Below are 13,070 nucleotides of genomic sequence, written 5' to 3' on the forward strand. Positions count from 1 at the left end.
TTTTAGTTTGCATTTAGGGACTTATCTGTGATTGTGTGGAAAGGAATTTGTTAGGGTTGAAATGTTGATTTGGGGAAAAATGAATCTAAGGCTTTATGGGTAAAATCTTAGAGTTAGGTTTTGATTTTATTGATGAATGTTTCGTGGAAAATGAATTTAAACTCATTTATGTATGATTTTGAGTAAATGAAACTTGTTGTGTTTGAGTGGTGGATTGTGTTGATTTGTGTTCGTCGTATTTGACGTGTTCTTAATTAATACTGATGAAATTTGTTGTGTGTATGGTTGGATTCTGTGGAGAAATGAATTGATGTGTTTTGGGCGTGAGTTGTGGATTGGATCTGATAATAGGTTTGAATTTGTTTTGTGTGGAATCTAAAAACCATTAGAGTTAAACGAGTATTAAGAATGGGGAATCACTTAATGTCTACGTTTACTTAATGTTGGCGTGAAAACCATTAGAGTTAAACGAGTATTAAAAATGGGGAATCTTTTAATATCTCGGTTTACTTAATGTGTGTTTGAGAAAATCGTTTAAGTTAAATGAGTATTAAGAATAGGGAATCTCTTAATGGCTTGTTTACTTAATGTTTGTTTTGGAAAATCGTTTAAGTTAAATGAGTATTAAGAATGGGGAATCTCTTAATGTCTACGTTTACTTAATGTTGGCGTCAAAACAATTAGAGTTAAACGAGTATTAAAAATGGGGAATCTTTTAATATCTCGGTTTACTTAATGTGTGTTTGAGAAAATCGTTTAAGTTAAATGAGTATTAAGAATGGGGAATCTCTTAATGTCTACGTTTACTTAATGTTGGCGTCAAAACAATTAGAGTTAAACGAGTATTAAAAATGGGGAATCTTTTAATATCTCGGTTTACTTAATGCGTGTTTGAGAAAATCGTTTAAGTTAAACAAGTATTAAGAATGGGGAATCTCTTAATGTCTACGTTTACTTAATGTTGGCGTCAAAACAATTAGAGTTAAACGAGTATTAAAAATGGGGAATCTTTTAATATCTCGGTTTACTTAATGCGTGTTTGAGAAAATCGTTTAAGTTAAACGAGTATTAAGAATGGGGAATCTCTTAATGTCTACGTTTACTTAATGTTGGCGTGAAAACCATTAGAGTTAAACGAGTATTAAAAATGGGGAATCTTTTAATATCTCGGTTTACTTAATGCGTGTTTGAGAAAATCGTTTAAGTTAAACGAGTATTAAGAATGGGGAATCTCTTAATATTTCTGTTTGCTTAATGTTTGTTGTGAAAATCGTTTAAGTCAAATGAGTATTAAAAATGGGGAATCTTTTAATATCTCGGTTTACTTAATGCGTGTTTGAGAAAATCGTTTAAGTTAAACGAGTATTAAGAATGGGGAATCTCTTAATGTCTACGTTTACTTAATGGGAAATTGATTGGCCTTAAGTCAGGAACTCAGAAAAACTGACAAAATTGAATTGGAAATCGATTTGGCCACACAGGAACTCAGCAAAACTGACAAAATCGATTTGGAAATCGATTTGGCCATGCAGGAGCTCAGCAGAACTGACAAAATCGATTGCTCAATTGATTTATCAATGTTTTAGTCAGTTATGTATTACTCGATTGATTGAGAACTTTATTTTCATTTCATTTTTAATTGGCAAGCATTATATGAACTTTTTGCATATGGGAAATCCTTTTAAGGTGCATGCTTAGTTGAAAGGTTATTTTATGCATTTAAAAACTTAAATGTTATGTTTTAACTGTTAATTTTGGTTGGTGACCCTTTACAACTATTGTGGAAATCTGGGTTTTGCCCTCAGATGAGAGCCAGGACGATCCTACCGGTTCGTACCCTACAGATGGGAATGTAGATGGGAATGCTTGACTGGAGCTATGTAGGAGGATCTCGCGGGGAGCGTGGAGATCACTCAGGGTGTATAGTTTTTTGGTAGAATGATTAAATTAGGTTGATGTATAGGGACTAGACGTCTTTCTTTTTGGGTCGCAGTTATTTTAATTTGGAAAACTGTACCTATACTAATATTATATGTTTGACATTTTATTATGATGGGGTCTATGTACCATTTTTTGAAGTGTAAATACTTTGGTTTCGTATTTCAAAACTTTTCCGCTGCTTGTAAATTCTGTTGACTTATTTGTCGTTGTGTTACGACTTAAATATTTATTCAAAGGTATTTTACTTAATTATTCTTTAGTTCATGAGTTTGTTTTTGAAAAAAAAATACACCCTCGCTTTGAAAATCGGGGTGTTACAGTATGGAAGAAGATATGATCAAGATTTGATCAAGATTTATCTACAACAAAATATGATCATAATCAATATGAAGAATTTACAAACGCAATCTAAATAAAATACAAACAAAATCAATCTGAAGAATTTACAATCTCAATCTAAACAAAATAGAAACATAATTAATCTGAAGAATTTACAAACCCAATATGAACAAAATACAATTTAGAATTAAACAAAGACTAAATTGAAGCACAAATTTTAACTATAAAAAGATAGTCAAGACTGAAGAAGAAAATCATCGAAAAACAGAAAAGAGTAGTCTTAAAGTTCAAGCAGAGAAACACTTGTTCGAATGAGAAATATTCTCTAAATTTTTTTTCTTTGAGAGTGAGAGTTATTATTATTATCGATTTTGTTATAAGCAAACACTTAAAGTTCCAATATTTTGTATACAACACGATAGTGGTTTAGTTCCTTCTTGAATTTGGGGTTGTCAGGTTGTTAGGAGAAAACTTGGCTTGTAGGGTCAAGGTGGTTAGTTCCTCAATAGTCTGAGGTTGTTAGGCTATTTTAATTAGTCTATTAAATCTTTTTGAATGAGGGGTTTGGATGTAGTCAAGTTAGTGATGAACCAGAATAATTCTATGTGTCAAATTATTTATGCTTTCATTACTTGCTACCTCTGAATCCGATTGTTTCTACTCCAAGTAAGTCACAAAAACCGAACTAGTTTTATTTATTTATTTAAAAATTATCAAAAAATTATCAACTTTAGCAAACATAATTCAGCCCCCCATTATCGTGATATAAGAATGTGACGTATCATAATTCAGCCCCCCATTATCGTGATATAATTCAGCCCCCTTAAGTCACATGATATAAGAATGTGACGTATCATAAAAGATGGAAACTTCTTACCAAAAGTAGATCAAAGTGATCCAACTTCTGCTGAAAAGAAAGAAGCAGTTTGGACAACAGAATACAAAGCTAAAGATACTTTTGAACTCTAAAGCTCAACTACTTATGTAATTTTCATTGAGCAAGGAGTAAAGTGAAATAGTTTATGAATACGATACAACCAAAAAGGTATGAGATACATTACTAAGGTAATTCAAAGCTTGAATGACTCTGATTTCAAAATATCTAAATAAGAAAATGAAACCACTAAGAACAAGTGTCAAGAATGTTATACAACCTTATAGGATAGTGTTATGCTAAAAAGAGAAGTTGAGAATCTTAAAATTGATTTGTCAAACTTTATAAAATTCACTGAAACTTTCCAAAAAATTATGGGATCTCAAGTTGGAATTTTTGATAAAGTTAGACTTGGTTTTGGCAAATCTTAAAAGCATAAACTTTATTTTTTTTTTTGTGCCAGAAATAAAATAAGATAAATACAAAACAAAATGTTCTTACCGTAATAAAATTGGACATCTTGATTTCACATGTTTTCACAAACAAGGGGATGAAAAATTCAAAGCAAAAGGATTTCCTAAAAAGGAAGGACGTTCTGGTATCATATTAGAACTTTCTCCAAAAACAATAAGAAAATGTTCCTATTATTCAAAGATTGATGATGTTGAACCAAACTACTACCTTAAAAAAAACATATCCTTAAAGAAAAAACTAACCTGCAAGGACCCTTGACCGAATGGGTACCTAAGAAATTATTAATATCTTATGCACGTTCATTTTCAAAATATCAAGAAAAATCCATGGTAGTTGGACAATTGTTGCTCGAGACTTATGACAAGAGAAAAACAATTATTTCTCCCGCTTTTGTCAAGAAGGATTAGTGATATATAATCTTTGTAAATAATGATTAGACAAATATCAAAAGAAAATATATTATAGGTAAAGAAAACTCTATGAAAATAGCTGATTTTCAATATGTTGAAGGTTTAAAACATAACTTACTAAACACATGTCAATTGTGTGACAATGGTTTAAAAGTTAATTTTAAACCAAACATATGTCAAGCAAGCATTTTTCTGGAACAAATTTATTTTTTAGGTCGAGAAGGAAATTTTTTTATGTCTTGTATTTTGGAAGTATTATCCATTGAATCATATTTTATGACCATAAAAAAGATAAGTGGATATGACACAAACAAATTGGACATGTCAACAAGAAAACAATTTCAAAATTATCCTAACTTGATCTTGTTAGAGGTTTGCCAAAGATCCATGGTTGCTTTGGATTTAATTCCTCAATATTTTTTTACATATGTTCCTTCCCACTTACGTGTACTGGAAGGATGAGCTAGAACACGAATCCATGTATGCTCTCCGTACAAACCTATGGGTGTATGCTGACTAGAACTATTTAGGGAAATGGCATGTGTATCAGAAGATCCTAACAGGTAACTTGTCGGATTAGCCGAAACAGGGGGTATGACACCCATGGTTGTTGTCCTTGATAGCCCGTAGATGGTCTCTTATTTCCTGCTATTGGGATCAAAGTTTGTCTCCTAGCGCAAGAGGCCTTGTATACATGCATGCAGACTGATCAATGCAATTAGGAACATGTTTCTAGCTTTTAACTGTGACATTTTAAAAGCTCTTTACAATCTATATTAATTTTTTAGCTTGTTTCTAAACTTTGGGTCGAAGTTGAGTTTTAATTTTATTATTTGCATATTGATCCCTGCTTGCTCTATAGGCCATAACATGAACTTTGGATATCGGATTGAGGCATGCAAGCAGGCATTGGAAAGCTAAAATTAGGGCTACAACTTTTATGTTGGAACAAAAACCCAATGCCAAATTTTACGGGGTCTAAATTGCAGATTACGTGATTTGAGCTTTTTATAATAATTTTAAGTAGCGATCCATGGTTGATGTCCTTGATAGCCCATATATAGTCTTTTATTTCCTACTATTGGGATGAAAGCTTGTCTCCTTTCTTAAGATGGACTGTACACCTACATGGCGACATCCATGGGCATATATGGTTTGTGGATGCCAATATGCCCTACTACCTCAGGCGACCTTCTAAAAAATACACTTGTCCAAATTGAAGGTTAGTCTGATTAAGTGTGTTAGTCTTCAATTGTTTTGCCAGGGGTAATAGTGGCAAAAATACTTGACTTGGAAGTTTGAAAAATGTTACCTGAGTAGAGCTCAATTGCTCATGTGAAAGTCCATATGAAGAATTGATTGTCTAACATGATATAACCATGCCTTCCTAACTGACTCTAGTACTTTAGCTATCTTGGTACAACTAAAGTAGTCAAAGTATCTACATTTCTCTTGTTGTCTAGTTCTCGGGCATGCTGAACCTCATTATGCATCATAGATTTGACAATATTAATCAACTATTTATATACTTGATATATGACATCACTTATTATCATATCTATTTTTTATCTAATAAATGACATAGTCATTACGTTTGGTTGTTCAAGTGGATCCACCGTGGGGAGGAAGTTGACTCAGTGGGAGACGCACCATTGACATGCATTCCCAAAATTAGGTGGATCTGGTATTGAGGGACTTATTTTCTTTGATGGCTATAAAAGATCCATCTCGTTGATATTATTACAGAATGGAAGAGTAAAATTTTACTGAATATTATTCATTGTATATTTGTATTACTGAGAAAATGAGTTATATATAAGAAACCCCAAAAACTAATTATACATAAAAGAGAGAATTTAGTTAGAATAACTAACTAGCTAAAACAAACTAAATTGAATAACTAACTATCTAAAACAAACTAAACTGAATACTCCTAAGTCAAAGTAGAATACAATTCTATATATCAATACCCTCCCTCAAGCTGACGAACATATGGATGTGAGTCGAAGCATGGATAAAAAAGTATGAAATGGTGTAGGATCCAAAGACTTTGTAAACATGTCGGCAAGATAGAGGTGCGAAGAGATTAGAAGTAAACAAAAAAGATGTTGTTGAAGCTTTTCACGAACGATGTGACCATCGAGCTCAATGTGTTTGGTGCGTTCATGGAAGGAAGAATTTGAGGCAATATGTCTTGCTGATTGGTTATCACAATAAAGAAGTGCAGGTTTTGTGTAAGAAACCTTAAAATCATTGAGAAGATATGTAAGCCATTGAAGTTCCCAAACAGTGGAAGCCATGGCTCTATACTCAACTTCAGTAGAAGAACGAGAGACAGTAGCTTGTTTCTTAGATTTCCATGATATAAGAGAATCACCTAGAAAAATGCAAAAACCTGTAATAGATTTGCGTGTGTCGGGAAAACTAGTCCAATCCGAATCACAAAAGGAATTAACTTGAAGAGAAAAAGATGCTGGGAAAAACAGTCCCTGAGCTGGTGATGATTTGAGGTAACGAAGAATCTGAATTGCAACCTGATGATGTTCGGAAGTTGGTGCTGTCATGTACTGACTCAATTGTTGAACAGAGAAGCTGATGTCAGAACGTCTATTGGTGAGATATATCAACTGACCAATTAGGCGTCTATACGATGTAGGATCGAGTAGGAAAGAGCCTTCGTCTTTGGAAAATTTCTTGTTTTTCTGCATAAGGACATAAGCTGTTTTGAAGCCAAAAGACCAGCTTCATGTAAGATATCTATAGTGTATTTGCGTCGTGAGATATGCAGGCCAACCTTGGAGCGAGCTAATTCAAGTCCTAAGAAGTATTTCAAGTATCCTAAGTCCTTGATTTTGAATGTCTTGTTGAGGAAATCTTTAATAAAATGAATTTCAGCAATGTCATTACCTGAAACAATAATATCATCAACATAGATCAATAAGGTTGTGGATTTATTAGTAGAAGATTTGGTAAACAGCGAATGATCAAAGGCAGATTGTGAGTATCCTATAGAATATAAAGCTGTGGAAAATTTTGCAAACCATTGACGACTGGACTGTTTTAAGCCATACAAGGATTTTAAAAGTTTGCAAACATGTGTAGGATTAGTAGTAGAAATGCCAGTTGGTAATTGCATGTAAACCTCTTCTTCTAAATTACCATGTAAAAATGCATTATGCACGTCTAGTTGATAAATATGCCAATTTTGAGAAGAAGCAATAGATAAAAGTAATCTTACAGTTGTGAGTTTAGCGACAGGGGAATATGTATCAAAAAAATCTATACCTTCAACTTGAGTAAAACCTTTAGAAACTAATCTAGCTTTATACCGCTCTATTGTACCATAAGCTTTATACTTTACCTTATAGACCCATCTGCAGCCTATGGGTTTCTTACCATGTGGGAGAGGAGTCAAAATCCAAGTATTATTTTGGGTTTGAGCTTGAATTTCAGAATCCATAGCTTGAACCCAGCAAGGGTGTTTGATCGCCTGCTTATAAGTATGGGGTTCTTGGACAGAAGAAATAGTAGAAATTAAAGAAAAATGTGCAGGTGATAAATTGTTATAAGACAAAACAGAAGAAATCAAATATAAAGGATTGGATGAAGGATCAGCCACAACTATATTTCATTGAAAATCCTGCAAATAAGCTAGTTTTTGCCTTGTTCTAGAGGACTTTCGTAAGGAAGGTGCAGGGCTGTTAGTAGAATCAGTAATAATATTTGTATGGTTATCAAAATGTGAATTATGAGATATATTAGACACATGATCAATGTCATCTACAATATAAATGGGATCATCAAAGAGAAGTGTAGTAAAATAAGTGACATCATTAGGAATACAATGCTCATTAATAGAATCAATGGAAGGATATGGAAAGATATGCTTATAGAAAACAACGTTTCGTGAAGTAAAAATATCACGTGTATGAATGTCAAATAAAACATAACCTTTTGTCCCTGGTTTAAATCCAAGAAAAATAAATTTGTGAGCTCTAGGATCCAATTTAGTCCTATTATTTAATAAAGTTGAAGCAAAAGAAAGACAACCAAACACTTTTAAGTCATTAAATGTAGGCGGCATGTTATAAAACATATCATAAGGTGTCTTGTTGTGTAAGATAGGTGTAGGCAATCTGTTGATAATAAAAGTGGCATGACAAAGAGCAAAAGACCAAAAACATTTGGGAAGTTTGGAGTGAAAAAGTAAAGTTCTAGTGATATTTAATAGATGTCTGTGTTTTCGCTCAACAATGGAATTTTGCTGAGGTGTTTCCACACATGAAGTTTGATGTAAAATACCTAAATCAGAATAAAAAATAGGTATATTAAACTCAACACCATTATCACTTCTAATAGTTTTAATTTTTGTTGAAAATTGGGTAGAAACAAAGGTGATAAAGTGTTGGAGTTTAGATCTAGTTTCTGATTTAGCTTTTATAAGGAAAATCCAAGTGAATCTTGTGTGGTCATCAACAATGGTTAAGAAGTATTTATATCCATCTATTGAAATATCACCAATTAAACCCCAAATGTCAACATGTATTAAATCAAAAGCATGTAAAGAAATGCTAGAACTTAAAGGAAAAGGAAGTCTAGAAAATTTACCAAAATGACAAGCATCACAAATCACTTTTTTATTGATAGAAACATATGGGAACAATTTACGTATTTTGTGCAAAACAGAAGTAGATGGGTGTCCTAACCTATAATGCCAAATATCAAAAGAATTAGAATTCTTACTATATACATGTTTATTACAAGAAATAGAATCAAGTGAGGTAGAGTCATTAGATGGCAAAACAGATTCATCATAGGACAAAACAGGGGATTTTTTGAGAACATAGAGATTATTATGATGCTCCACAAGCCCAATCATCTTCTGGGTATGTGAATCCTGAATAACACAAGAGTTTTTACTAAAGATTAGCCTACAATTCAGGTCATGAGTTAATTTAGAAGTTGAAATCAAACTGAATTTGAATTGCGGTATAAAGAGAACATTGTGTAAAGATAAGGATTTATCAAAGATAATGGAGCCAGAAAAATATGCAAAGATATGGTTACTATTAGGAAATCTTGCTTTGAAGAATGAAGAAGGTTAATGAGAAGCTTAAAATCTTCCTTGGACAGTTGAGTGGAAAGATCACCTGGAGTTGAAATTGCAGAATGAACCGTCTTGTTATTATTAGCAGAATCAGAATTTGAAGTAGATGGTTTATGTGATCGATAACCCGGGGGGAAACCATGTTTGAAGTAACAAGTTTCCATTGTGTGATTTGTTTTATCACAATTGGTGCAAAACATTTGATTTTTTGATGGACCTCGTCCTCTACCACGAGCAGGTTGGGGTGGGCCTTGGCCACCAAAACTAGGGTTTCTAGAATTGATATGAAAGGCAGTATTATCGAGCGTAGTTGGATTGGTATTCGGTTCTCGTTGAACCACCATAGAATATACATTGCTAATGGAAGGGAGAGGGTCCATGAGAAGAATTTGTGTGCGCACATTCGCGTAATTGTCGTTCAGGCCTTTGAGGAAACATGTAACATATTCCTGTTGTTTGAAGATGTTGACGATTGTGCTAAGGTTACATTTGCAGGTAGGCGAACAAATACAAGAAGGGGTAGGGCGAAGATCTTCGAGCTCATCCCATAAGATTTTCAGATTCGTGAAGAATGTCGAAAGATTGTGATCTATCTGCTTGATGGAGTGGAGATCGCGAAGAAGATCATAAATCTGAAAGTGGTTACCTTTGGTAAATCTTTCGCGTAGGTAACAACAAATATCGTAAGCGGTGTCGATGCAAATAGTACTCTGAGAAATATGAGAAGATAATGTTCTAGTGATCCAAGAAATTACCATATTTTTGGCACGATCCCATAGCTCAAAATCAGGATGAGTTGACGCCAGTTGAGGAAGAGATCCATTGATGAATTGAATCTTGTTTTTGGATGATAAAGCACATTTCATGGCCTTGCTCCAATTGCGATAGTTATTATCGTTTAAGGGTGGTGCGACAAGAACGGCGCCGGGATTCTTACGGGATGAAGATAATAAGGGTTACGAGGGTTGAGGGCGGATCTTTTTCAGGGAAAAAGGCAGTATCATTTTGTGGTTCGGAATCGAAAGAAATGGAAGAAGAATGAGAGTTAGCGATGGACATGAAGAAAGGGGAAATCTTGCAAAATGAAGGAGGAAAAGAAATTATGGGTTTGGGAAATCTGGAAAAAATTGAGGGTTTTGAGAAATTAGTGAAGTGGAAGCAAGAAAATTTGGGAAAGCTGGAAAAAATTATGGGTTTAAGAAATTGGGGAAGCTGGAAAAAAAAATTCTGGTTTTGATATCAGTGAGAAAATTTGAAAGGAAAATTTTGTGGTTTTGAGAAATGAAGCGGAAGCAAGAAATTGTTAAAATCTGATACCATATTACAGAATGGAAGAGTAAAATTTTACTGAATATTATTCATTGTATATTTGTATTACTGAGAAAATGGGTTATATATATAGGAAACCCCAAAAACCAATTATACATAAAACAGAGAATTTAGTTAGAATAACTAACTAGCTAAAATAAACTAAACTGAATAACTAACTAGCTAAAACAAACTAAACTGAATAATCCTAAGTCAAAGTATAATACAATTCTATATATCAATAGATATTTTTGTTGAGACAAACTCTATATTTAAAGTTTTGATGAAAATAAACAAAGGTTAATTAAGAAAATTAATTATGATTCTAAAATGTTATGTTAATTTAACATGTGTTTTTGAGTGGATTTAATTAAGAACAGAATCAAGCAAATCAAGAAAAGACAGCGACAAGATCATTCTGCATCATAACAGAGAATGATCTCCAGCTTCAACAACTGTCCATCACAGCATATTGGTCAAACTTTTTCTATCTCTTTGACAAAGAGTCTGCCTTGGAAATTATTCATATCTAATCAGTACATGGCAAGGAACAAGTAGGATTCATCCAAACTCAAAAAAGCTATTTGGTCTCAAAGATCAAAGGACTCAAAGACAGACAAAAGTCATGACAGTTTGCAAACTCCAAAAATCAAATGCCAAGAAAGTTCGATCAATCTGGACATATGACAAGACAATTACAAAGAAAATCCAGAACGTTTAAAACGGGAACTCCAGAATGATTATTGAAGCTCAAGAAAGTTCAAACTGACAAACCAAGTACGTTAATCATTCTCCTTTTTCTGCACAATAACAGCAACACTGTTTCTTCTCTGATTTGGTCTGTAATTCATCTCCAACATTCTCTAGCTACACTCAAGACTCAAGACAGATAATGTATCATCCAAGATCAATGAAGAAACGTCAAGAGAATTTTCTAAAAAGGACAGAATTGCTTTAAATGCTAAACCAATAAAGTAAAAAAGCTATTTCAAAGAAGGATTATTTTTATTCTGAAATAATGTTTCAGTCAAAAAGCAGAGCCTCTCCAACAGCTCTTGTACCTTCATTCAGTGCCTCTACAGCCTATAAATAGAAGGCCAATATCCCGATTCAAGGCAAGAAATTCAAGTGCTTCGAAATCCATAAATCAATCACATACATACTTGAAATTCTGCAAAACAGAGGCAATCACACTTTCTGATTTCTGCGAAACAACTGCTGGTTCATACTCATCTATTAGCTTGCACAATTATCATTATATCCTTTGTAAAGAATCAATTCTCAAACAAGAGTTGAGAAATCTCAGATTATGTCAAAACAATCAAATTGTAAAAACTCAAACTATAAGAGTTTCTTTATAGTTTGTTTTAAGATTACTTCCTATCAAGGTTAGATAGGTGCTGGTATTGCTTTCTGGATGGAAAGCAATAGAGTTTGAAATAGATCAAGGTTGATTTGGACTAGGTGTTGTAAGATCAAGAAAGCTCTTTGTTTTAAACACTTAGTGGAAAATCTCACACTGTGAGGACTGGACGTAACCCACGTTGGGTGAACTAGGATAAAATCTTTGGGTGATATTCTCTATCCTATCCCTCTATTTATCATACTGAATTAATTAACTAAGATAAAACATAAACTGATTTTCTGTTTTCAACTAATCAAATAACGTTCTCTATTTTACTACTAAAACCAAGAACGTTCTCCGTTTTCTGTTTTCATAACCAAGATCAATCTTGAGTTATTTTCTTAAGTTTTAACAGGAAATTTTAAAAGGTGCATTTACAATTCAAACCCCTCTTTCTTGTAAATCGACATTGTTACTTCAATTTTTGCCAAAATGTAAATGCGTACGCTAAATATAGTTGTGACATAGTGATTTAAATTTCCTAGTTTAGTTTTCATATATGAAAAACTATGTGAGTCCTAAAACATAGTTGTCACTTCCTAGTCATTTATTGCTTTCGACACCAATAATTTAGCTTTATTTGATCTACGCCATATTTGCTTTGTGGTAACTATACTAAAGCTTCTGCTTCACTTTCCATCTTTGAGTTTATTATCCTAAAGCTTTTGATATGGAGGTTTATCCCTCTAAGGTTCCTAGATATATATATATATAGAAGTTATGCGGCATCCCTCTATCTTCTTGTCCCGGGTCACATGTAACATTGATTGTGCTGCTCATGATAGTCTCGACCCAACATCAAGTGGAGGCATTTTTGGAATTTTCAAACTATGTACCTTTGTGGTTATGCCTGTAGTATTGGTATTTCTAATGTCTGTTTGGGTTATGTGTGCTATTAAAATTGCTTATATGAAGGGTTGAAATAGTTTTTGGATTGAATTAGATTTTTAGCTTATTAATTTGACTTTCAATTCTTCTGCAATTGTTCCTTTACATCTTAGAAATAGATGATCTAGAGTCGGCCCAACACGTTATGAGGCCTAAAACAAACTTATCAGACGAGATATTTTTAAAGTTAATAAATAAATTATTAATATTTTATTTAAAATTTATCTTTCGCACTTTTTCGATGCAAAATTATTTATCAAATTATTGTAATCGATTTCATTTAACAATTCTTTTTCAATCGATAATAAAATTAATTCATTTAAT

General features: G+C 33.0%; 1 protein-coding gene across 1 annotated transcript; it reads right to left on the minus strand.

Annotated features, from left to right (window-relative positions):
* Positions 1–7,666: 7,666 nt before the first annotated feature.
* Positions 7,667–10,011, minus strand: LOC101506742 (uncharacterized). Its single transcript, XM_004497892.1, has 3 exons — positions 9,013–10,011; positions 8,800–8,935; positions 7,667–7,998 (listed from the first exon to the last, which is right to left on the minus strand). Exons 1-3 carry the CDS (start codon positions 10,009–10,011, stop codon positions 7,667–7,669), a joined length of 1,467 nt encoding a protein of 488 aa, XP_004497949.1.
* Between the last annotated feature and the right edge of the window lie 3,059 nt (positions 10,012–13,070).

Source organism: Cicer arietinum, chromosome 4, assembly GCF_000331145.2.
Source record: "Cicer arietinum cultivar CDC Frontier isolate Library 1 chromosome 4, Cicar.CDCFrontier_v2.0, whole genome shotgun sequence".
Classification (NCBI taxonomy): Eukaryota; Viridiplantae; Streptophyta; class Magnoliopsida; order Fabales; family Fabaceae; genus Cicer; species Cicer arietinum.